The sequence below is a fragment of the Hippichthys cyanospilos genome, chromosome 15, assembly GCF_059441005.1.
Source record: "Hippichthys cyanospilos isolate Australia breed blue-spotted pipefish chromosome 15, RoL_Hcya_1.0, whole genome shotgun sequence".
Taxonomy (NCBI): Eukaryota; Metazoa; Chordata; class Actinopteri; order Syngnathiformes; family Syngnathidae; genus Hippichthys; species Hippichthys cyanospilos.
This window is the reverse complement of record NC_142383.1, coordinates 14,980,817-15,007,332: the sequence shown is the minus strand read 5'-3', so window position 1 is coordinate 15,007,332 and position 26,516 is coordinate 14,980,817. Positions and strand designations below refer to the sequence as shown.

Below are 26,516 nucleotides of genomic sequence, written 5' to 3'. Positions count from 1 at the left end.
TCCTCCGCGGGCGAGGTATTGATTGGGCAGCAGTGACAGAACACCCCGGCGAGTTGAGTCTTCCCCCACCACTTACGGCGGCAGCTAATTTATCCCGTCGCTATATCCTGCCCGTCAAAAATGGACGATTTGAGTCATACGACTTGAATCAAGCCGCCGGTTTTATGACTTGAAAAATCACCACGAACACACTGCAGCGACGCCAACTAATGTGGTTTCTTGCTATACATGTGATAATAATTCTCTAAAATCGACATCATACCTTTTTCGCATGCGTTTGATGTAGTACTCCTCCGTGCCATAGATGGCGAAAGTCGCGGTTCCTACCGTTTCACCCAGTGCATTGTGGGAGGCCTGATGTCATGTCTGTATCTTTATTTGTATGCAAATGAACAAACTGCTTTCATTTTTTCTCGAGGGATCCGATCCCCTCGTGCTCTTATGTCCAGGTAGCCATGACGACGAACACCAAAGTTGGGATGTAAAAAAAAACGAGAAAAATATACTTTGCTTGATAGTTGCGCATTACATTTCGATTTTCGTCTCACCTCGCTTGTTTTTTCCGCGTTTGTTGTCTTGTGGACTACTTCGCTAGCTATAAAGGCCCTCAGAGTAAAGATTGTTCTAATGGATCGTAACACGAAGAGTTCTGACTGTGTAAGAAATCATACAATTCAGCATATAAGTATTTTGCCAAACGCTAACAAGAATTCGCATAATTTTGGACGCTGCGAGCAGGGTTCGAACCTGCGCGGGTAGAACCCATTGGATTTCAAGTCCAACGCTTTAACCACTCAGCCATCGCAGCTGTATAAAAGAGAGACAGGCTAAAATGTTGTCTGTGCAAAAAAACAGTCGCAAAAAAAATCATATCACGGGGCCTAAAACCTGTTATGTGAAATTAAAGAGCTACCAATTCAGAAGGTACCAGAAAAGCTAACTGATCTTCCTCTGTTTCTTCTTCTCCAGTTAGTCTTTTTTTTCTTCTTTCTAGAACCATGCTGCCCCTCGCAGTTCAAACTTGGTACTGCAAGAAAAAAAATTGCGTGGGTTATAAGAAGACACTTTTTTTTTTTAAAGGGGAAATCAACCCATCTATCCTTCCATTTTCTCAGGTCCCATACCGAAGCCTTTCCCAATTGTCTACGGGTAGTGGGCGGGGCACACCCTGAAACAGGGAGAATCTGCTTTTTCTTTTTTTTAATTGGGTGTTGGACCCTATTAAAATAGTTTATGATCAATAAAAATCCGTGTATGGAAAATGCTGCAGGAAATGCAAAAAAAAAAAAAAAAGCCAAAGAAACGGCAACAAAAAAAACATTTATCAGATTAGCTTTTAAACCAGAATTTCCTTGGTCTCATTTCATTAAGCAGTCCTTAAAAGTCCAAAAATGTCCGAATCTTCCCATGGACAAAGCAAGTAGAGATGTTTAAACTGAAATAAACCAGCCCAGGTCTTTAGATCTCACAGGACTGACGTGAAATCTAAATGTGTTCCATATGGAGCAAACGTCTACCCCAGGTGGGTTTGAGGAAGAGTTGTTTTCTCCTGTTTGTACCTGTAATTCCCACAGACTCTGCCAGAAATGGTGGGAGCCTGTTCGTGGTGTCTTATCAGCTCTAATGATGCCATAGCCGCTTCAGGTTTGACGTTGAAAAACTGACATTCCACTGCGCGAATGTTGCCCGGTGAAGACGGATTGAATTTCCACCATTTTTTTCAAACGCCATTCGACTTTTTTTCAGCAGTGGATGCTACTATTTCCTCGCAGTCTTCGGCGAAGCTAAAAACAGGGTCTGTCGCAGTGAAACATTGGTTTCAAAAATCAAATCCTGATTAATGTGCTCTCTGATTCACGGCACTAAGATGTCAGCGAATAACTGATGAAGGCGCATTTTTGCATTAAATTGGATCGGATTGGTACCGGACGATATTTCATCTGAGAGAAATGGCTTCTCCTCTCATAAATTACGCTTCATGCTAAGACTTCCAATAAATCACCGAAAACTGATTTGGCCTCGATTCACACTTGGTTTCTCAATATCCTTTGACTGGAAAAAAATATTTATCTCAGTGAAAATAGACGGAACTACCTTAGAGTTGGCGTTGATCCCTGCAGAATTGACTTTAGTGCTTGAACAGTTGCAGTTCAGATCATTGGGGATTACGGTTTTGCCAAAACTAAAAAATCTATTCATTTCAAAAGACATATGAGCCAAGATATTTAATACGTCTTATATCAAACGGCGGTTCGGTATATTCTAAGTCTGAGAGATTTTCAAGCAGTCAAATTCTAAATCCATAGCTAATCCCTACCAGGGTTTGAAACTGTGCGGAAAGATGCTATTGGCGTTCAAATCGAACACCTTAAAGGTAGTCTGGGAATGCTGATAAAAAATAAAAAGGAAAAATAAATAAAGCATTGTCATTCTGAAGATTTTAATCATTCATGATGTAAGTAGAAGTACCTTGAGTATGTTCTCTGAAATTTCCACATTGAACCAATGTAAAATCATGGCAAGCACCACTCAAGTCAAGGGGAATACAATCGCTGTGAGCAGGGTTCGAACCTGCGCGGGAAGATCCCATTGGATTTCGAGTCCAACGCCTTAACCTCTCGGCCATCACAGCTGTGAATTCGATAAATGGTTCCTGGCAAAAAAAAAAAAAGTTTTAGACTACCCACCTAGTACCAGAGTTCTCTGTGGTAATTAGTCCCTGATAAGTACTACGAGGTACTGGCCTGATTCTTTGATGCTAGCTTCAAATTTTTTAGCTTGCTTCACCTGCTATACGTTCGGGTCACTTTGCACCCGACTACTCCCGCATGCAAACTGGGTGTTAAGGACGTGCGAATCTTCATGAACAGCGTAACCCTCATAAAAATTAAAACAATATACTACAATAAGTGTATGTATTATTAGTAGTAAATACAAGGCCGACTAGAAGGTGATTGGTCACTGCCCACCGATCCGAGTAGAACCGGTCGACATGGACCTTCTCAGTGGCGTTCAGCTCTGTGGACTATCAAAAAACTGTTCGGGCTGTTTTAGGAAACGTTAGGAAGTTGTAGGACTTGATCTGGAGCTGTTAGGAATTGGTTAGGAACTGTTTGGACTTGGTCAAACGGTGCTGTAAATATAAGCTTAGACAGGAAGCAGGGTTTCAACAAGAATTTAACAGTAGTTCCAATCGGTGACTTCAATTGATAATGTAAAAGCTTGGACGCTGTGAGCAGGGTTCGAACCTGCGCGGGATGACCCCATTGGATTTCGAATCCAACGCCTTAACCTCTCGGCCATCACAGCTGTGAATTTGAGACATGGTTCTCGGCCAAAAACAAAAGAAAAAAAAAATTCAGCCTTTACCCAACTGGTACCAGGTAAAAATAATCAATTTTCTTGAAGCTAAGTAATCTAATTAATGGCGCATAAAATATTCACATCACAATTTTTTAACTGTCCTATTTTATTTTTATTTTATAACCGAAGCAGTGAGTACCCCAAAAAAGTGAGTAGAAGAGAGCCTGGTAGATTTCTTGGTGGAAACTGAGCTAGAATAGATATGGAAATGAGGCTAAACTAGCGCGGGAAAATACGATTGGACTTTGCCTTGTCTACACTTAGCCCGGGCTTTTCAAACCCAAATAATTCAACAAAAATTCCATCCGTATAGTCAATAAAAACAAACAACGGTGGTACATGAATACACATACAGTAGTTGTGTTTTATTCCGTTTTTGAGACATTAGGTTTCAAAAATAACGCACTTAGAGGAGATTAGTAAAACCAGAGATGTTATCGCTCGTTTTGCTAGATTCCAGGTTACAAATTTGAGCCTACTTGAAATAAAATGTGGATTTCAAGTCCAACACCTTAACCGCTCGCGGTTCCGGTGTTAGCATGACGCTAGAAATGACATGACCCCAATGTCCAACCTCCCCCATGCCCGCTTATTTAGACATTAAAAAAAATTCACAGATATAGCGTAACCTAAATATTTATTTTCCCTAAAGCCCTTATTTAAAGACGTTTGCAGCACGTATTGGTTCTCGCCCTATCATCACCGTATCATCCCTGTCTGTTTCTCTCAGAAGACGTTCGCTCTTCTCCCCCTCCTTAACGGCCCCCCCCGCCGTCCCTCAGGATTCTGACCAGGAGTGGTGCTGAAAGACTGAACGTGGGAGATGCAAAGGTCTTTGCTTCCATTTCAGCGCTCCCGTCCCAGAGCTTGCATCTGCCAGCTGGTGAAGCCAAGAGCCACTGCCCCCGTACAGATGTAGCTTTCCCATTACCTTGATGCATGTCTTTGTCCATACGCCCGACGTCTTTACACGAACCAGAAAATGCGTTATCTCACTGAGGGACCGTTCCGGACCGACCCCATAGCCAAAGCGGGAATCAAACACGCAGCCTGGAAATAGGCCAGAATCACGTTTGAAACTTCATCATATCCGCCGGCAACGGCGCTATTAGCGTTTGATATCCCGTTGATTGAGACCTTACTTTTAAAACGTCTTCATTACAAATCTTCGTATTTACCGTATTTTCCGCACTAGAAGGCGCACCGGATTATAAGGCGCACCCCAAATTAATGACATATTTTAAAACTTTTTCCATATATAAGGCGCACCGGATTATAAGGCGAACCCTCAATTAATGACGCATTTTAAAACTTTTTCAATCACAATATAGTAATACTCAAAGTAAAAACAATAACTCAAATAATAAGTCAAAACTCTCAATATCATAATAACTCAATGTGAATATGAGCAACCTTGTTCAACCAACGGATTATAAGGTGCAACCTTAATTAATGACATACATTTAAACCTTTTCCATATATAAGGCGCACCAGATTATAAGGCGCACCCTCAATTAATGACATACTGTATTTTTGAAAACTGTTTCAATCACAACATAGTAATACTCATAGCAAGAACAATAATAACTCGAATAATAACTCTAAACTCTCAATAGCATAATAACTCAATGTCAATATGAGCAACCTTGTTCGTTCAATGGATTATAAGGCGCACCTCAATTAATGACATATTTGAAAACTTTTTCAATCACAATATAGTAATACTCAAAGTAATAACAATAACTCTAAACTCTCAATAGCATAATAATTCAGTGTCAATACGACCAACCTTGTTCAACTGTAAACACACAAAAGAAACAGGTAAAGCTTACTTTATCACTTCATTCCCCATCTACGAATCCCAATCTCATTATCGATCCATATATAAGGCGCACCTGATTATAAGGCGCACCATCAGCTTTTAAAAAAATTAAATCTTTTAGGTGCACCTTATAGTGCAGAAACTACGGTACTTATTATTCCAAACACTCCAACGTGGACTTTTCAAACGGTTTGTGATTAGCTCAGCAAAGACCCAACAGTTTAACAATAGAAGCAGATGTTTTGGATGAGATTGATTTGATTCTTTGAAAGAAAAAAAAAAACGTCTCTTTGTGCCGGGAGCTCATCCATCTGCGGTGATCCGTGTTTCAGTACATCTTAATAACGTAATCCCCCTCCCTCGTTTTTCTAGCCCAAGGAATGCTCTTGTTCTTGCACTCTTCTACTTTGTCATACGGGGGCACCCGCTCTTTGATTTGTTTAGCTCCTCTCATTGGAGGCCAACTGAGGCCGTGACTCATCATTTCTCCGAAATGATTGAATTTCTTTTTTGGTCTCGGGTCTGGCCTACCAAAAGAAACGTTATTAGGAGTCTTTCATCCTTCTTGCGGCCTCTTAAAGTTTCAACGTCTTCCGAGCAGCTCAGAGCACATTTCATCCTTTTCATTTAGCGCGCGGGTGTTCAAACTTTTTTCCTCGGAGTGCCACACACGGATAAAAAGAAAGACATAGGGGCCATTAAAAAATAAGTCAATAAATCAAGCAAGCAAGCAATTACGCATTGTCTTTATATTGAAGGTAGAAAACACCCAGACTTTTTTTCAAAAATGAGGTAAAATCTGATTTTTTTTTTAACCTTTCTAATGCTGCCTAAAATAATTGTTTTAAATTGAAGTTTACAATGTGTTTTAATGTTTCAATATTTACAGTGGGCCCCTAAAGTATAAACGACGGGTCGCATACAGAAAAATAGAAAGACGCAAGGGCCATCAAAAAAAAAAAAATCGGCAAACAAGCAATATCAGTGGTTCTCAAAAAGGGGTCCGCGGAATAATTTGGGTTATTAATAAAAAAAAATTGCCCATATATTTGTGTTCATTTCATTTGATTTTATATTAAATTGTAATGTAGTCATGACTCTTCAATAAAGCAATCAAGTCAACCAGTTTAATATATATTTTAAAAATGAAATAATTTGTAAAATAGACGTCATCATCAAAGAGCGTAACTATTTAGTCGCTAAAATTTTGCCTGCATGTTTGTTGGGAATTGAGCCAGTTTGTGATGAGGAGGCGTACAATTTGAAATTTTGATTTTGTAAACTACAATATAGTTTAAAAGTAACTTATATCTGTTTATACATTTGTTGAAATTGAGCCAGTTTGTAATGAGGAGGCGTGCAATATATCTTTTTTTTTTAAACTTCAGTATGTCAGAAAAGTAGCATATATTTGTTGATATATTTGTTGTCAAATCGCGTATCTTGGGGAACAAATAGGGCACTTTAATTTGATCTATAATGTAGGTAATAAAAAAAAAAAGGATTTCTGTTAAAAATTTCAGATTTTTTTTCCACGTTTGTAACATTTGTTTGTTCCATTATATACAGCAGGCCGCTAAAATATAAACGGCGGGCCGCAAACGTCCACCGGCCCGCGGTTTGGACACCTTATGTTTTCTATCCTATCTATTCCTTTAGACACTCATTATCCAAATAAACCGGCAGCGTACCTGGACCGGCGTTTCATCCATCTTTTTCTCATTTATTATCCAACCGTTTGTTTCCCGCTGACGTATCAGCAGACTTTCAAGCGCTGACCATGATAACTGAAGCCGTGGCCAAAGGTTCCAGCTCCTCCCTTTGAAAAGCCGACCCGTTCTTTAAATGTTTAAAGAGCTTATTGCATCATCGGCCCTCGCCCACACATGCATGTTTGGGTGAATCCGGGGGGGAGTTGGGGCGAGGGGAGGGGGTGGGGCTTCCCGGCGGTGGGAGTCGCAATACATCATGCGTTTAAGCAGTGGAGGGGAGGCGGAGGTTGTTGAGGGTTAATGACCGGCTCTCTCTGTGGGCCGTGCCGGCGGCTCTCGGAGAGGATAAGAGCGGCGGTGTCGGGGCATCTGGAGCGCCGGGGTCACGTCGCTCACTTCAAAGGAGGCCGGGAGTCTAGGTCAGTGTGTTTGGGCCGCGGGGCGCAGGAGGAGAGAGTGGAGGGGCGCTCGGAGGGATTGAGAACAGGATCGCGAGGGGTAAAAGAGATGAAGAGGCCCGACGATGGCTGGAGACAGCGGAAGACAAATCGGAGCGAGGCGGAGACGCTGCGAAGGTCACGGCGTGGGGGAGGGGAGATGGATGGCGAATTTTCCACTCAAATTTAAGTTGCTTTACACGTATGGCTAAGTGACAGTAAACAAATGCTTCCCAGCTGTACCACCGTATAACTTATTATGGACCGTTACGTGTACTTACTGGTGGCAAAAGCTCCAAATATGTCCGCCGCCGCCCGGAGTGAACTAACATTTTCATGTCATTTGAGAAAAGCAAAGGGGCTGAAATTATGAGTGTTTTAAAATGGATCCGTCCACTTTTCTGTTGCTTTTCTGCGGCTCTTTTGCCAAAGAAATAAATATCTGACATTAGCCACCTGCTAAATGACTCCGGCATCCCAACCAAACATTTTAAATATTCAATATCAGTCATTTTCGGAAACACCTTGGAATAAAAAGTAATTCCAAGTCATCTGCTGCATCATAAAGCTGAATGTGAATTTACCAAGATGTGCAAAGTTGTTTTACATTAAGAATTAAGATATCAATTCTTGATCGTACGGGTGTGAGCACAACATCATTTCAAGTCATTAAATATCTTCCACATCATAAAGCTGACTGAGAAAATAACAGTGCGCCAAGCTATTTTACAATAGGTAATTAAGCTATTGCATTTTGAACAGCTGTGAAATGGAAGACATTTCGTATCCACATCATAAAGCTGACTGGGAAAAAACCCAGATGTGTGAAGCTCTTTTACATTCATTGATTAAGCCATTAAACCTTGAAAATGCAGTTGTCAACTAATCATTCAAAGCAATGTCCATATCATAAAGCTGACTGACAAAAATACTCGTGTGTAAAGCTGTTTTATATTAAATATTTAATTAACCAAACCATTCTGGAACATGCAGCTCTGTGAACTGAAAGTCAATCCATTTCATTAAGCATCATCTGCATCATAAAGTTAACAGAAAATAACAAGATGTCTAAAGTTGTTTCACATGAACTATTATTGCTGTTAAGTTTTGAAAATGCAGTCAGGAATTCAAGTCATTCATAGCCAGAAAACATTTTCCATATCATAAAGCTGACTGAGAAAATACCAGTGCGTAAAGCTGTTTTACATTAATTTTTAAGCTATTAATTATTGTTACATTAATCACGCTGTTAATTCTTAAAAATTCACCTGCACAATGTGAAAGTAATTCCACATCATAAAGCATCATCCACATCATAAAGCTGACTGAGAAAATACCAAAATGCGTGAAGCTGTTTTACATTAATTTTTAAGCTATTAATTATTGAAAATTCACAGCTGCAAATAAAAGTCACTTCACATCATAACGCATCGTCCCAAATCATAAACAAGACAAAAGCAATGATTTTGTATTTTAAATTTATTGCAAGTTTTCTGTTATGTACATGTATATTTACAACAATATCCTAATGTGTATTTAGATACATACATACTGACCTCTGTATAGTAATCTCCCATTTTCAAAAGGAGTATGATTCCAAAATCCCATACAAAATTAAATTTAAAAAATGGGCATAAAAAATGAAACCATCTATCTTTACTACATGCACGTACAGGAAAGGTGATTTACATAGGTGACAAATAAATACTATTGACAAATAGCATTCTCAACTACAAGTATTAAAAATAAATCTTTGTCTATGTAAGGATGTGTGGCTATGCTAACCTTGGCCCTTTTTTTTTTCACAAATATCAAGTATGTTTCATAATCACCACCATTTTGAATCACCACATTCCCTGTGGTGGCCCACTGCTACGTTTTTCTGTTTTCTTTCTATGCCAGTTCCAGGATGCAAACCTTTTTTTTTAAGATCTGCGGACGGAGAACTAGGTAACTGTCAAAAGTTTGGAAACACCCATTAATTCCGCATTATTTAAACTTCTCCCAAATTGTAATTCTTCAACAGAATGAGGAAATATTGGCAGAATTATTTGCTGCACCAAAAAATTAAATTAGAATATTTTTTTATAATTTTGAGTTTTCAAAGTACCTTTTACCTAGGTAATGACTTTGCGCATCTATTTTTATTTTATATTATTTATTCATTTTTATGATGTGGATAATGCATTATTAATTGGAATGACTTTCATTTCACATCTGTGTGTTTTTGTAAGTAAATAGCCCAATTTTGTTTATCTTGAGAGTAGTTAAACTTTTCACTGGTTCTCAGCCTTTTTTTCAATTATGTACCCCTATGAAATATTTTTTTTCTGTCTAGTACTTCCTAAACAGGGTAATACACAAGTTCCTTCATGTTCCAGTTAGTTTGCTCTTAATTTGAAAAGAAAACTGTTCTTTTCCTGTCACCAATGTCCAAAATATGGATATGAAAGTATTTCTCAAATATGAGGAATAAATTGGCTTAAATTTGCATTGAAAACACGTTTTAAAAGCATTAAATTTGATTTTCCGACATTTTCAGAAACCCTGTTAAAATGCCACGTACACTCCATCACCCATTTGAGTGTCTCTGGTTCATATCATACAAATTTGGCAGGGTCGTTAGTGACACCTTTCTCTGCGGTTTTTCAAATTTACAAGATGCATTTATTTTCGCTTTACAGAGTCTTTACAGAGTTTTCAAGAAAAGCCATTCCTCTGAAACACTTCAATGTAATACCTTTTCTGGTTTAATAATACTCAAGGTCAGAGAAAACGTGAATTTTGTTGTTTTTCTACATGTGGGTTTTTATTTTGAATCAGTCCATGGTGCTTCCTTGATCCAATATCAGCTGGGACCGGCTCCGGTTTTCCTCTGACAACTGAAAACGGAGATACACTAACATTCCCAAATCAGCTCTTGCGTTCAGTCTTTGTGCGCGTTCGAGCGCCGCGCATCTTCGTGTTCATGTTCCTGCCCGCTTATAAGTGCCGGGGACAAAACTTCGATTCAGCTCCCCTGCAAGCTGACGTCCTACTAGTGTCACTGAATGTACGTCCTATAAAAATACAAACGTATCTAAAGGTCCCCTAGCTGTTGTCGTTCCATTCTGGCATGATGCTGACACTGTGAACGGCGTGGTACTGGTGAGGCGATAGCGTGCGCGGTATGCCGTGCGTGTAGAGGTACTCGTTGCCTTGAAGGCCGGCGCCGGGCGACTGGATCCCGCCGGCGGGGCTGCACTGGCGCCCCAGAGTCTGGTGCGCGACGGAGCTCTGGTACATGGCGGCGTGGTGACCGTCGGCCAGTTGCGGCGAGGGGTGGCCCCCCACCCCGCCGAGCCGGGACACCAGAGAGCCGGACGTGAAGTGGGCCGAGAAATGCTGGTAGGGCAGTCGCTCCATGGACTGCATGCCGGCGACCGAGCAGCTCCCGTAGGGAGACATGCCGGCCCAGGTGTTGCAGCTGATGTCCTCCAGGCTGGGGACGGGCTCGGCGCCCTGCGAGGCGCCGGCGTACATGCAGGCCTGCCGCTGGCTGGATTCGCTTCGGTACGGCCCGCCGGCCAGGCCCAGGCTCTGCGCGTAGCCCGCCGGCCGGTAGTAATGGTCGTCCTCGCTGGACGAGCTCTCCAAATAGGCTTTCTTGTAGCCGTGCTCCCCTGAGTGGCAGTCGTCCTCCGTTGCTGCTGCAATGACAGGTAAAACGGTCGAGTCGGATTTGGGGGTTCTGGCAAAAATACCGACCTTACGCGAGGGGTGGGATAGTCTAGTGTTGTGGTCAAGATATAATAGCTCACCTTTCCGCTTGACGCAATGGTAGTCCTGCCCGTGCTCATGGGGGAGCGGATAGGAGCCCGACTGGGGCAGCAAGTCCTGCGAGGTACTGGTCACCCCGTTCTCGCACTGGGAGTACTGGGAGCTCAGGGCGCTCGGGGCGGCCAGGCTTTGGACTTCGCCGCCGCCGAAGGGACTCTGGCTGGAGCTCACTCGTTGGCGCACCGTGCTGCGGGGGACCACCGGGTAGTCCTTGGTGCTACCGATATACAGTACGTGTTTCCATTAGTGGGGTGCCAAACGATTCAAGGGGAAGTTTGATTTTAAAAAGCAACAATTCCATTCGGTTTGACTCATTTTACATACATGTGAACATGTTGGCCATTTTCTTTTGATATCGCCACAATAAAAGGTGAACAATACCATTAGTGGAACAGTACGACTTGTTTCGATTTGAAAATCTTTCAAATCAAACATTTATGGCTCATATCGATTTTGTTGGACCCGTAAAAAATATTATATATATTAAATATTATATATATATATATATATATATATATATATATATATATATATATATATATATACACAATTGGGTGAAAATAATGATTATGATTATGGGTAAAAAAAGATCTACCAACACTAAAAAAAAATAATGTTTTACGGTAAAATATAAGTGACTTGGTTTCCAGGAAAATACCGTTGTTTTTTTTCTACATTTACGGTCAGAAATTGTAAACAGCAATGTTTTTTTACAGTGGAATATTTCTGATGTCCAGTTTTGTATTAAACAAGCTACAAACGTTATTTTAAAATTAAAATAAAAATCAAAGCTTTTTTAAAAAAAAAAAATTACTCTTAATTTGTTTATTTTTGAACCAATCATTTTTTAAAATGTAAAATGACCATATAGCAAATTACAATTATGCAGCAAAAATTTCAGCAATTTCAAATCTGCCATTTTAATAGTTTTATCTTTTGGGAAGGAATAATATTGCCCCCTGGTGGCAAAAGCACACACATCAGGAGGAGCATCACAATGTCAATAGGCAAGTGTTTATTGGGGGTGCACAAACATTTGAATTCTTTACGTAATATTGAGTCATGTTATTGCTGTGTGTTTTTTATGAAGTACCATGATGGTATTTTTTTTAGGGTTCATGTTTCCATCCATCTTCTGAAGTCGTGCCATCCTTTTCTGGAGATCGGAGTTTTTATTCTTCTGACTCCTAATAAATGTTAAGGGAAGGATATGGAGTCAAATGGAAAGGGGGATTTTATGTGGGGGGCCCTAAAGTTACAAAAGCAGATTTTATCCTTTGAAAATGTGTTTTGCACTCACTCCATCCCTCATGTGGGCTGGGTAATACATACGGTATGTTCCAAAAAAAAAAAAAAAGAAAATCTTTGGACGGTGTGTGTGCACGTGTGTGGACTCAACAGATTTTTTTTTTTTTTAACTATGTGTAGTTTTTTTTTTTTGGGGGGGGGGGAGTTCCACAGTTAGCTGATTCATTATGATGCACTGATATTTTTTTTTTTTTTTTGCACGGGATAAAAATGCCTCTGGGCATTGTGTTGTCAATCAACATGTGTTGCTACACCATTTGTATCTGTTTCTTAAATGATATGCTCTTCATTAGCCTGCCAATGCAATTTTGCTTAGCTTGTTTACGTTTGGCTAAACAAAATTTACTGCTACTTTACTACTGACTATATATATATATATATATATATATATATATATATATATATATATATATATATATATATATATATATATTTCTACACACAGCGTGTGTGCTATGTTGTGTCCTACCTTTGCATTCTGGACATCCGGTGCAATTCCATGTCATCGCTTCCCCGAAAGCCTTTAGCAAACGGGTTGTTTTCAATTTTAAGCTGCGTTATCTACGAATAAAAAAAAGGAAGAAAACGTTTTAAAGCTTAGCAATTTGCGCTGAAATAACACATCATATGATCAACATTTTCGGTGGAATGAACTTTTCCTTCTCCCCTTTAAAAGTTTTTATGACTTGTGCAAACAGAAAGGGGGTCTTTGAGCACTTTTCATGGGCAGGTGAAGTGGACACATGGGGGCTTGTAGCACGTTATTAACATTGTTATTACGATTAGTGCAAAGGCAGATGTTGGCCTGTTTGATTAGGAGACAGTTGTGCTCAAGGGCCTGCATTTCAGAATGCATGCCTTTTTTTGGAGTGGGGGGTGGGGGGGGGGGCAGGTCTGGAAAGCTCCAATAATTAGCCCTGGGGGTTACGATCTGACCCCCCAACCAATAACACGTTGGAAAAATAATGAATGGTTTCTACAGAACGCTGCTTCCTGTTCCCAGAAGGAAGGAGGCCGCTGATTGGCTGAGGGGACATTACGAGCCCCAAAATCTGCTCTGCAGCCCCATCCCGTTCTCCCCAAACTAACGCCCACGTGTTTAAATGATCTTAAACAGACGCTGTTTATACAAATTTGCTCTTTTTCGTCTTTCATGCACGTTTTGGGGCATGAGAGCAAACATGGCGGCACGCACACGGACATGAAATGAACCAAGACTTCTTTTCAAAAGTTCGCTTTTTTTTAAAAACACAAAATAAAAACCACCATTCATTAGATATTTTGAAAAAAATATCTTTAGGTTTTTATTATGAGCTGTAGTTTTTTTCTGGTACACGCAATTTATTGAATACATTCGAAAATTTCAGCGTAACCGTTCAACAAACAAACTAACAAAATGCTTGAATTTTATGTATATTTAAAAAAAAAACCTAAACAAACATTAAATAATCTGTCATGTAAAACTTCCAAAAATGTGCATTAGCCATTTACACATGTGTAACTTGCTTGTGTGTTTTGCAAGTTTTCTCGTTTGTTTAAATTATATAGAAAATTAGCAGTTTTTTTAACGGCTTAAAGGTTATTCTAATTTTTTTTGGCTGTCACTGACGAAGTGTTAGAACAAATATAAATTATAAAAAGTAATGTTGGTGTCTCAAATTAGCCTCCGTTTGTCCGTGACTATTTCAAACAAAATTAAGCATGACGCGATGTAATTTGTAGATATACATTTACGTATATACATTATTAATAATAATAACTAATCATAAAACTAATAATATTTTCATTGTGGCTAAAATTACAAAATACATCTTGCTGGTTACGTTTTTGTCTCTTGACGGGTATTTTCTAAAAGTCGTCGCTATACAAAACAGAAAAATAACCTGCAAAACCAAACAAACTCCATTACATTTCAACAAATCCTTTCTATTTATTTTTCTTATTTGTATTCCCCCGAGTTAATATAATCCGCACGAATTCAGCGAAATACTTAAAAAAAAAAAAGCGGTCGGGTGAAACTGTGACCTTGTGGTTCTGATAGGACGTGACGGCGATGAAGGCAGTTTCGGGGAAGACGTGCGTGCAGAAGGCGGTGTTCTTGGACCCGAAGCCGTTGTTCTCGTCCGCTTTGACGATGTGGATCCTGGGCTGGTATTTGTGCATCGAATTCAGGATGATCTGCAAAAGAACAGGCCACACACGCAAGGTATGCTCCGCTGTTTATAACGGGAAAATAATTGTAAGATACACTTTTCGCAAACGTTTACTGAGACTGCGCGTTATGAAAATTGTTTTCACGTACAAAATAGTACAATATGAAAAAAATTACAAACAGGGTCATTTGAGCAGGGCTCCATAATAGCTGAGCCAACAATGTCGATAAAAAAGGTAAATTCCTCACAAGTTCGAAAATAAATTGCACACATGCAAAGATGTAATAATTATTTCTCAAAACTGTAAAATTGCTTTAGAAAATGCACATTAATGACGTAATGCTGAATCCCTGTCATACTGAAGCAAGACAAATCACTCTAAATTAATGTTTTTTAAAGTATATATATATATATATATATATATATATATATATATATATATATATATATATATATATATATATATATATATATATATATACATATATATATATATATATATATATATAATATATATATATGTGTAGTTAGATACAGGGAAAAGGTTGAAAAGGTAATATAAAAAATAGAAGCATCCAAACCAGATTACAAACACATCTAAATTTTATCTTTGAAAAATACTGTACTTCCAAATGCCCATGATCAATAAAGATGGATAATTATACACATTATTGAAGGGTAAAAATAAAAAATATCCAAATTATGTTATGTTTGAACAGTTTTCCAATGTTACAAAAATGATTTGGTGCAGGTTAAATGGCGCTATTAAACATTCAGTTGCATAATTGCTAACATGATTTTTCTCCATAATTTAAATAAAAATCAAAGGGCGTCAAATTTGGATGCTTTTTTTTTTTTATACCTTGACATTTAATGTAATCAAAACTTGTGTGCAGAAACACAACCAGCATGAATTAATGGTGCCCTTTATACCCCCCAATCTTATCAACTTTTCATGAAATTAAGTAATCAAATCCTCGAAAAGTACATAAGTGTTCACACTGAATCTTCAGATAAAAATGATATCAACGCCAAATGTCCTCAATGTTTTTGCAATAGGTCCATGTTAGATAATGAATTTGAACGAGCAAACGTTTTCAGTTTTGTGAGTGCTGAAAAGTCAAAGGGATCTCAATATTGCGTGCGTTCACACTGACCCCAGATGAAAACCAAATTGAATCCAAATTTCTCAATGTTTTGCCATCCGAGATATGAACAGGCAAACATTTTCAGTCGCGTGATCGTTTCACGATGATCCTTTTTTATTGTTTTCATACCCATGTACACCAGATTGAATCCAGATCTGTTGATGACTTGCGCATTCATACAAACAAACACAAGTGCATGTTTGGAGCACATGTTGTTTTTGAACTCGTTCGAACATTGCGATCTGCGTCCTTTCTGCTCAACCTTCCCTAAAACGTTCCTTATGTAACTCCAAAGCGATTTCCACAAGCATGTCGCTTCTTTCCCTCGCGGCCCAATGTGCTAAGTGACGATTAGCAGAGGGCCTGCGTGATTCGGCCTCCAACCAGCTTGAACTTGAACTTTCTTTAATGGTTTTGCTGGTTAACTCTTCTGTTCTGGCTTAAACTGACCCATGAAAGTTTCAAGTAAAATGTGAAAGTAAATGTCAAATGTTGCAACTTTTCTACAAGGTTTTAGTCCATTTATTTGTATGCGTTTTTGTTAGAATGCCTTTTTTTGGAAACTTTTTTTTGACATTTTTGGTGCTTTTTTGAGGAATTTGACCAGTTTTGGGTCATTTTTTTTCAGTGTTTTAACCAAGGATCATGATAACTAAGTGGACGTGCCTTGTTGAGATTTTAATACCCAGTCTGACTAAATTCTACGTTAGCCAATAAAGCTAATTACTCTTGTGTATTGTGTCCATTTTTGGACAGATTCTTTCACAGTCTACTTGCAGTATTTTAGTACTTTTCTGGAAGTGTGATAGCTTGGTTGTGCCATTTCAAACATTGACATGTTATGACTGTCCGGGTAAAATTTCAGCTCCCTAACATCAATACTTGTTGATGTTAAATGTCTTTGACGTAGGGCTGCATAATTGATCGAATTTTAAACGCGATCACGATATCGGCTGCCACGATTAATTGAGCTGATCCTCGAAAATATTAACATTTAAAATGCCATCTACCTTGCATGTCAAATCATGCAATTTGTCATCCTACCACCAGGGGGACAATGTTTGCCAGATGTTTGCTTCTGCTTTTGTCTACCTAACATATTATTTACCAGTGTGAAATGGCGTTGAGTTTCCCATCTGATTCCTAATTTATATAGCTGTCAATTGACATGGTTTGATGTTATTGCCGTTCCAGAGAAACAAATGTAACACGCGAGCAAACAAAAACTATGGAGAGGGTTCATTTATGCGACATTTGAGGAAATCTGCTGATTCAGATTCCAAGATGAGCTTCCCCGCCCCCATTCTTGCCTTTACCCCTTCCCCCTCCCACCTTTGGTATTCCGGGCTATCTGTTATCTGGAGGGTTGTTTTTGTACCTGCCTTTCACTGCCACACTGACCTCCGGCTTGCCCCCACAAGGCTCTCTTTGAGGGCCGAGTGAAGCGCGAGCCCATAGAAGGCAACAATAGTTGGCCATTATTAGTTTCTAGTTGAACTTGATCGCATTTCATGCTGCCGTAGCTTTTGGCAAAGGCTGAAACTGGACTAGACTTTTTTTTTTGGCCTCCACGCCCTTGCATAAAAGTGCTGAGTGACCCTGGCCACTAAACAGCAGTTGGGATTTCACTTTGGATGCATGAATGCTTGGTCTCCAACTAATGCATGGTCTAAAAGGCCTTCATTTGCTCCAGGGTTTCCCCCATAGTTTGACCTTTTAAGTGATTGGAGTTTGATAATGTATTGCAGAAACGAAGCAGATCTTAACAAAAAGAACAAAAACCTCTCAAACAGAAAAACTGAGGTGATTTGAGCACGTAAAAAAAATAATATTTGAGGATAGAATGCCATAAACAGTTTTAGTTGTTTAAAAATGGTGTGTTGAATTTATTACATTTTATTTCATGAAGTGGTTGCAAAAAAAAAAAAAATTACATACTATTGGAAGTAAATGTACAGTCAACTTATAAAAAACTTTTAAAAACTTCATTTTTCGTAATCACAAACGTTAAGAATAAAAGGGATAAAATGCTAAATTTCTTGTTTTTAAGGGGGAAGCATTATAAACAAAATCTTTCACCTAATATATACGTATATACCTACATGTATATAGTGGGTATATAGTGGGAGGGGATTTTTGGGCGGATAGGTACAGGCAAAAATATATAAGTGAGTGAATAAATAAATGAATAACCGAGACTATATCATCAATATGCATTCATGAAGGGGGATTGATGCGCCTCCCTAAAAATACTAAATAAGTAAATAAAAACAAACAAATAAATGAGGATGTACCACCGATAAGCATTGGTGTGGGATTTGGTTCCTCCCACACCCCTCAAACATGACCCCCCCCCCAAAAAAAAAAAATGTAAAGTCCGCAAAATGATTAATCTGCAGGTTCTAAACCATAAATATATAGGATTCCACTGCATAATAATGAATATACATTTTGATTTAATTTTGAATTATGGTTGTTTTTTTACATTTTTTAAATTGTTACACCTACATAAATATGTAACGCACACACACACACACACACATATATATATATATATATATATATATATATATATATATATATATATATATATATATATATATATATATATATATATATATATATATATATATATATATATATATATATATATATATATATATATATATATATATATATATATATATATATATACGACAAGGGCATACCATTGCCTCAATCCATACATCCTGCATGCATGCGCTCCGCTGCCCCCGGTGGCCAAGGCGCACACAACAGGGAACAGCACGATGTGCGTTCGCAACACAAGCACATGTGAATTCAGAAGCTAAAAACGCAAGCCTCCGTAAATGCGCATTTCACCCCGGGAAATAACACGGCCCGCCAACCGCGGCTGCCCGATGTCCGGCCTGTGCGGAGGTGGAAGAAGGGGTGTTTCCACGGGACCACCCAGTGGGGTTCTAACCCCGGCCTGTGCCACTCCTACCCCTGCCCCCTCCTCTCCCCAGCCTCACCGTGATATTAATGATAGTAAGGGATCACTTTTGGCCCTTCTCGCTTTCAAGTCCCGACCACATCAGAGAATCCCTTCCCTGCCAGCGCCAGCCTCGGGATTAGAAAGATTTGACAGCGACGCCGTCGTCATTGCTCTTTGCGCAACCGCAGCTCAAATATAAACACAGTCCGCTGCATGGTGCAATCATGGAGATATGAGTGCAGAAGACAAGTTGACGGAACGCAAAACAACATTTAGAGACGGGCGATGCGAAAATTCATGCGCGCTGCGTGTAAAAAGTCTACGCACCCCTGTTCAAATGACTGAGGTGATGAACGGTTGAATCTGATTGGCTCATTCGGCACTAAACCAAAATCCCAATAAAAGGAGGGTGTGCACACTTTTGCAACCTCTTAGTTTAAATTCGGATCTTTAAAAAAAAAACACACACGCAAAATAGCCCAAACATGTTTTATTAAATGCAAAACAATCCAAATTTTGGGCTGTTTTGTGTGTTATTCATTTGACCCAATTTTTTGTTGGTCGGCTATTCATTTGACCCAACTTGACGCAATTCAGCATAAGTTGCTTCTAGTTCCAATTAATTTGCTCTTAATTTGAAAACACAAACATATTGTTCCTATCACAGCAATTAAAAGCATTTAATTAGATTTGCTGTTAGCTGCAAGAAAATCGCACGTATCCACTGGTGCATATAAGGACCACCAGGGGCATTCATACCGCCATTTGAGAACAGCCGATCTTTTCCAATTTGAAACAGGCAAACGGGCATTTGAACTGGGGTGTGTAGACTTTTTCTAACCGCCGCTGATTATGAATGCGATGCATGTCAAAACATAATCCATAGTCAAATCTTTCTCCTTGCATTTCAGCACTTCTGCTCCTCACCGTCCTAAGACTTTAAGCTTGATTGTTTCCTAGCGGCTTTACAAATAATCCTCAATTGAGCTCCTGCGCTCACTGCCTGTTGCCATTGCCGCCTCGGGCTCATCCTAATTGGTACCCGGCATCCCCCGCACCACCCGTGGAACCGTATTTTTGGCCCGCCACCATGCGGCGTGTCATTTATGATTCCCGGGGGGCACCGAAGAGAAGGCCCCATGTTAGCCAGGCGAGCAATCAAGACACACACACACACACACACACACACACAAACAGTACTCCAACCAAAAATTTACAACATTCCATCCCAGCTCCGGTTTCATTCGGCCAGCTGGGCCCTCGTGGCCTAACTAGGTGTGACTTGGATGCATGGCAGCTCACTTGTAGACGGAATGTCGATTATAGTACTCCACCAAGTACCACCTCCAAAAATGCGTCACCCCCCAAGTGCCACCAGAATGACCAATACCCTCAAACACTATATATATATATATATATATATATATATATATATATATATATATATATATATATATATATATATATATATATATATATATATATATATACAGTACATATATATGTACACATGTATATTCACATATATACACACACACATGTACATACAGTTCACACATATATACATATATAGGTATGCTTAAATAATCAGTTCATTAAAATGTATTACACACAAGTTAAGTTAAAAGATGACCACAATAAATGTTTAAAAACAAACAGATGCTAAAGGTTTAATGTTAATGTGCTGTTACGAGCTTAAAGGTTAAAAATAATTGAACTATCCTTAAAAGTATAATATACTGCATCAAAAATATGTCCTGAGGATTGAAAGTTATTTCAAAAAAAGTTTTTATTGTATAAAAATGAGCCTTTTGCATTTTCAATAAGGTTTAGACTAGAGGACTAATTGTCTCTTGTACTATAGCTAACATTTAATAGTTTACATTTACCATTCAAATGTCCATTTTAGTTTCTCCAAAAAACACTAGTTCATTTTTTGGGGGATTTTTAAAAATTAAATGCAAATGTAGTTTGTTGCATTTAAGTTTCATATGAACGAGCTGGACTAAGTCCAAATATTTTCTGATCATTATTATGTCTCTTGATGCATTTAAAATATGCATTATGATCCAATTAAAATGCATATAACACATAAGTTGAATAAAAATGCGCTTGAAAATGCACCACAACTATACTGCACTATACTTTAACATTAAATACAACTGAACTGCATTTTAAAAAATGTACTCAATATGACAAGTTAAAAATTTACTTGAAAATGGATTATAATGCAATAGCTGTCCACAAGATGAAGATCAATCGCAATGCCTTTGAAAATCTTTGCAAAATAGTTCCATGGCATTTTCCTTATCCTCGAATCAAATTTTACCAGCATTGGCTCATTGAAGTGACCAAATAGAAAATCTCTCTCATCACTTTCAAGAATGAGCTAATACTTTTTACAATACGTCATTTGATGGAAATGTGCAGCCATTGAGTCTCTTATTAGCATGGGGACATATTGATGGAGTGTGTGCGCGCGTGCGTGTGTGCGCGCTCGTGTGCGTTGCAGATGTTAGTTAGTGAGAAATAATGAGGTTTTTTTTTTTTTTTTAGGAAATGGCTAACAGGCCCACTTTAGAAAAAAAAAAGTTTCCTCTTTTGCATGTGGCTTTTTATTAAAAGGCCAACTAGCGCACGAGTTTCCTCAATTTCTAATTAGTTTAACATGAAAACAGAAATGAAGTCATCTTCTATATTGAGGATATGGATCTGGACCAAAAAAAAACAAAAAACAAAAGTGCATTGACTGAAAACTTTTCGCATTAAAAACATTATTCAAAAGTGACAATAAATAGGAGGTTAATCATGCCAAATAAAATATCTGTTTACATTACTTTTTACATATTTCAAATTAAAGTCACTCTTTTTCCACGTCCTTAACTATTTACAAAAACACAATTTAATATATTATGCTAAAGTTGGAAGTACCTTTAATGATATATTATTGACATTTCTGCAAAGTTCGACACACTATTCGCTCAACAAAACAAGTTAGTCCTTTGCTTCAATTCTCAAGTGTATTTTATCATAATCCAATTGCTAAATAGTTCTGTAAATTCCTATTTATTCGTTAGCAAAAACTTCACCTATTATATATATATATATATATATATATATATATATATATATATATATATATATATATATATATATATATATATATATATATATATATATATATATATATATATATATATATATATATATATATAAATCATATTAAAATATTTTGGATTTGAAGGATTTTCACTAAAATAGACCATAGCGTAGCTGTTAAATTTTGTGCTGTAAATCTAATAATTGCACCAGATTTTTTTTTTTTCTATGAACAAACCAATAACTTTTTCTGAGCAACATGGCGGCGGCTCTATAGAGTGAAAAGACAGGCCTACTAGGCACCTACGTGTCCGAACGGGTCCAGATGGTTGTTGGTCAGTTTGAGCTTCTGGAAGGAGACCAATTGCCGCATCCAGTGGGCCCCGGTGGCAGGAGAGTCCGGGTGCACGTACAGCCTCCCCGGCATGGCCGGCTCGGCCTTGCCCGTCACTGACCTGCAGTCACGATTTGCAAAAAAACTTTTTTTTTTTAACCATGCACTAAAGTAAAACAGATCAGGTCAGATTTTGCAAAAGACATAAAATACAAATTAATCTCTTAAAGCTTAAATAATAATTTTAAAAAAGAAACAATCAAATTTGTTTTGGATGCTACTTTTTTCGTTTTGTTTTGCTGTAAAGCAAAAACACACATGAGGCCACACATAAAGTACCCGGATGTTCGATATGGTCACGTTCATTAGTTTAGGGGTCATCTATAAATGTCCTTTTAAAATAAATCCAAAACAATAAAGATTAAAGCCTAGCTGCAACGAAGATAACATTGACTTAATGATTAATTATGTAAACAATTTTACAAAGACATTTTAAGTCAACACTCAATCTTCTTAATATTTCGTGGTCGAATGGGAACAACATGAAAATGTCTGTTTGTCCCTAAACTCTTAAACGTGGCCGTGCATTTATGTCAAATGAATGTTGTATTTTCGTCTGTATTTTTTAAGCTTACACAATTGAAGAGTTGCTTTTTCAACCTACCATTTATTGTCAGCAAATTTGTATCGATGGTCATCGGCGGGCACAACATCCATCAGCAGGATATATTTGGTTTTGGGGTTCAAGCCGGTGACTTTCACTTTAAAGCTGGGGAACATTCGCCTGCGAAGAGGCACAAAAAGTCCAATTCAAGTTACGTTTCGGAAATTTTCAAGCGCAATATTGAACGATTAAAAACACACAGTTCTATAATTCTTACAGTATTAATGTGTTCAAATCGATTTACACTAAATGTTATCAATATTTTTGCTCGCTTTTTTCCAAACAACGGTATTCATACCGATTAAAAGTATTATCGCGGTTATTATCGTGACTATGCGTCCAGGCAATATAGTGTGCAAAAGAATAGTTCTTCATATTTTGCACCCTCGCGTGACGCAATAGCGACACGTGGCCAATAGTTCCTAATAAAATGCGTGTCCTCTCACCTGCCCGCTTTGGTGATGATCATCTCGGTCCCCACTTCGTGAAATTTCACCCACAGGTCCCTCTCGTGCAGGTACACTTTTATCCCCTCCATGCCCTGTAGAAATAAGACAACTTTCAAATATATTTATTTTTGGGTGTGTATGTGTGCTTACTATTATTTTTCTAATAAAAAAATATAAAGAAAAATATTATTTGACGATTTAAAATAAATTGTAGCTGACAATGTGATTAATTACCAAACATTTTGCAATTAACAGTTAAAAATGTAAACATTGACACACATCTACGATTATTTTCATATATAAATCATATTTTTAAAAAACACAAGCATATTACACGCTTTAAAAGAAATTGTAGTTGAAAATGTGATTAATTAGCCAACATTTTGCAATTATTCAGTTAAAAACTGTAAATCTTGACAGCACTAATATATGTATATATGTGCTGTCTATGATTATGTTTTTAATTCATTGATATATTATCCTGATCACTGATAACGTCAAAACTCCATTTGTTGCCAACGCTGCCTATATTTTGAGTTTTTCTATTTTTTTTCGATATATGATACTCTGCAACACTGCTGACCTGTTGGATGTAAGTTGTTTGCGAGGATGGCGACTTGCCGGGCGTCCCGTTGGGCTTGTCGGCTTTGGGCTCGCTCGGAACCTCCCTCGAATCGGAACCGGTACCGGGAGAGGATTGCAGGCCGAAAGTCTCTTCTGGGTCGGCCATGACTTGATCTCAAGGGCTGCAAGGCCAACCCATTAAAACAAAAACCACATCAAGTCAGTAGAACACTTTGGTCTGGAGTATAAATAAAATACTTTGTCGTTGGAGTATTTCCGATAACGGTCCACACTAAACAGGAAAATTTCCCCCTTATAACTCAACATGTTTACGTTTTTTCGGAGAAAGGTTTTTAGTCGATAACAATATTCGAAAGAAGTAGGACCTATAGTGAAGATGACGCTGTGAAACGCGGATCTGGATGTTTCTTACCCTCAACCAAAATAAAAAGAGAACAAAAAGAAAAATCCCAGACGGGAGAAGCTTCAGAGAGTAGTCTTTTTCTTCCTCCAAAAAGGATCATAAAAAAAAAAGAAAAACAATCAAATAATCCAGCCCAGGCGCGATATCTCCATGTATTCTTCTTTTGTTGGAGAAGATAGGGAGTTCCTAACGGACAGCGACTCCCGGCGGGGTTGGTGTCCGCCGTCAGGGCTCGGCTGCTCGGCGTGGGCTACCAGGAGCTTCCCGGCGGTGCTTGGAAGTGGCGGAAGTGCTGGCGGTGCATTTTTCCGGGCTGGCGGCGGGCGCTCGAGTGAGCCGTCGAGCTTGCGTCGGGCTTCGTCGGGCTTCGGTCCCGCGGGAGCAGGTCGGACACCTCCTCCTTTTCCCCTTCTCTCTCGCTCTCTCTTGACCTCCTCCTTTCTCTCTCTCTCTCTCTCTCTCTCTCTCTCTCTCTCTCTCTCTCTCTCTCTCTCATTCTCTACGGATCCAATGAGCATCAATGGGCCAGCGTGCGAAGCGGAAGTTGCATCCATGGATGGGGGGGATTTAGAAAGGGGGGGGGTGATAGATAGATAGATAGATAGATAGATAGATAGATAGATAGATAGATAGATAGATAGATAGATAGATAGATAGATAGATAGATAGATAGATAGATAGATAGATAGATAGATAGATAGATAGATAGATAGATAACAAATAATTGCCTGTGGGCCATACAGTTAATTGTCCTCTCGAGCAAATAAACGCACGATCTCAAATCGCTCACTGTGCTCCGTTGAACTCGATAAATGCCCCTCCACATGTAAATGTAGATGTATGAGCTATGTATTCATGGTAAACAGAGAATTCCTCAAATAATAAACCTGCGTGCCAATTGGTTATTCTTCACTTCATTGCAAAGGAACGCCTCTCCTCAAATAGACCTTTTAATTTTCAAAGTTTTTACCCATTTTTACACAAATAATGGATTCACCCTCGAGGCAACAGTGCATATACATATATACATATATGCATATAAATACATATACACATATATAAGCGCATATATACCCACATATATACATACAATACGCACATATATACATATACACACATATATACATTTATTTATTTATATTTATCAATTAAAACTCAAGTTTTTCATGATTACGCACTTTCAGAAACTACCGTAATCATGCAAGTTCTAAATTCGTTCCTTTTAGATTGCTGTCTTAATTTACCTTGGCGTTTTTTCACCGGATAGCATCAGCTTGCTGAAGGGCAATTTGTGTGTTTGTGTGTGTGCATGCAACTTAAACATAAATGACGTCACTTTTAATCTTTACTTCATCCTTAAAAAAGAACACCCGAGTAGATCCCTGAACTTCTACTTTTGAAACCAAATTAAGTGTTTTAAAACTTCACCTTTTCTTTAGCACTTTGTTATACCTCCTCAGTAAATTTTGTTTCAGTGCACACGAAAATAAGTTCTTTCACAAAATAGTTTAACGCTTAGTTTGCGGGTCGTTGTGCTCCAAAAATACTTAACTTTCTGTACTCATACTCATTAATTTGATGAGTTGTTGGTTATTACATTTAGTTGCTTTCATTCAAAACGTGTTGATTAAATCTAAAAATCAAAACCTTAATCCAAAAAAGTGACCTTTTACCTTACTTCTCGCGCAGTTTTAGTGCTAAACTCAACATTAACAAGTAAATTTATTCCTGTAGGTTTTTGTTTGATCCCGAAACGTGCATAGTTGTAATCAGTCATTCGCAATAGCGTAAAAACCACCAAATAATTTTGAACTCATCACATTCAATATTGCAAGTGATGACCTGCCTTTTTGTATTTGAAAATAACAATAATAATAATCGCAATAAGCTTGAACTTGCACTTTTCAAGTGCATATATAAACGCATTTTATAATTTAGTATCCAGTCTGACGCCAATGCTGCCATTTAAACTTATAATAATACACATGTATATAAAATATTCTATTCGTTTGCATTTTTTAATCAAATTGAAAAAAATGTTATTTGTTGCATAGTTTGCGCCAAACAGCGCAGCTCCAAGCCACGTGACACCTGGGCGCGAGACTCTAATCGCAAACGCACGCGCTCACAATAAATACATATTTAAAAAGTCATTATCCACCAAATGCATTCGATCAATACGTAAAATGCAAATAATATGTAGTAAATTGCCATACCTGTAAATTAAGTATATTTCTTCTATT

General features: G+C 38.3%; 1 protein-coding gene and 3 non-coding genes across 5 annotated transcripts; all 4 read right to left on the bottom strand.

The window, feature by feature from the left end:
* Positions 1–726: 726 nt before the first annotated feature.
* Positions 727–808, bottom strand: trnas-uga (transfer RNA serine (anticodon UGA)). Its single transcript has one exon. It is a non-coding gene; the product is annotated as a tRNA-Ser (tRNA).
* Positions 809–2,550: 1,742 nt separating this feature from the next.
* trnas-cga (transfer RNA serine (anticodon CGA)) lies at positions 2,551–2,632 on the bottom strand. The gene has a single exon. It is a non-coding gene; the product is annotated as a tRNA-Ser (tRNA).
* Positions 2,633–3,227: 595 nt separating this feature from the next.
* Positions 3,228–3,309, bottom strand: trnas-cga (transfer RNA serine (anticodon CGA)). The gene has a single exon. It is a non-coding gene; the product is annotated as a tRNA-Ser (tRNA).
* Positions 3,310–8,898: 5,589 nt separating this feature from the next.
* tbx5a (T-box transcription factor 5a) lies at positions 8,899–24,528 on the bottom strand. Of its 2 annotated transcripts, none has more exons than XM_088435137.1 (9): positions 24,283–24,528; positions 23,869–24,031; positions 23,283–23,377; positions 22,837–22,956; positions 22,146–22,293; positions 14,487–14,639; positions 12,931–13,022; positions 11,135–11,370; positions 8,899–11,023 (listed from the first exon to the last, which is right to left on the bottom strand). In XM_088435137.1, exons 2-9 carry the CDS (start codon positions 24,013–24,015, stop codon positions 10,425–10,427), a joined length of 1,590 nt encoding a protein of 529 aa, XP_088291263.1. In that variant the 5' UTR covers positions 24,016–24,031; positions 24,283–24,528; the 3' UTR covers positions 8,899–10,424. The 2 variants fall into 2 exon arrangements, with proteins under 2 accessions (XP_088291263.1, XP_088291264.1); XM_088435138.1 differs by having other exon boundaries at positions 8,899–11,020.
* Between the last annotated feature and the right edge of the window lie 1,988 nt (positions 24,529–26,516).

Coding starts and splice junctions, on each gene's coding strand:
- tbx5a (XM_088435137.1), bottom strand. CDS start 24,015: ATGGCCGACCCAGAAGAGACTTTCGGCCTGCAATCCTCTCCCGGTACC. Junction 14,640..22,145: donor ATCTGGACCCGTTCGGACAC/GTAGGTGCCTAG, acceptor GTTCTTTTGCAG/ATCATCCTGAATTCGATGCA. Junction 11,024..11,134: donor CCATTGCGTCAAGCGGAAAG/GTGAGCTATTAT, acceptor CTGTCATTGCAG/CAGCAACGGAGGACGACTGC.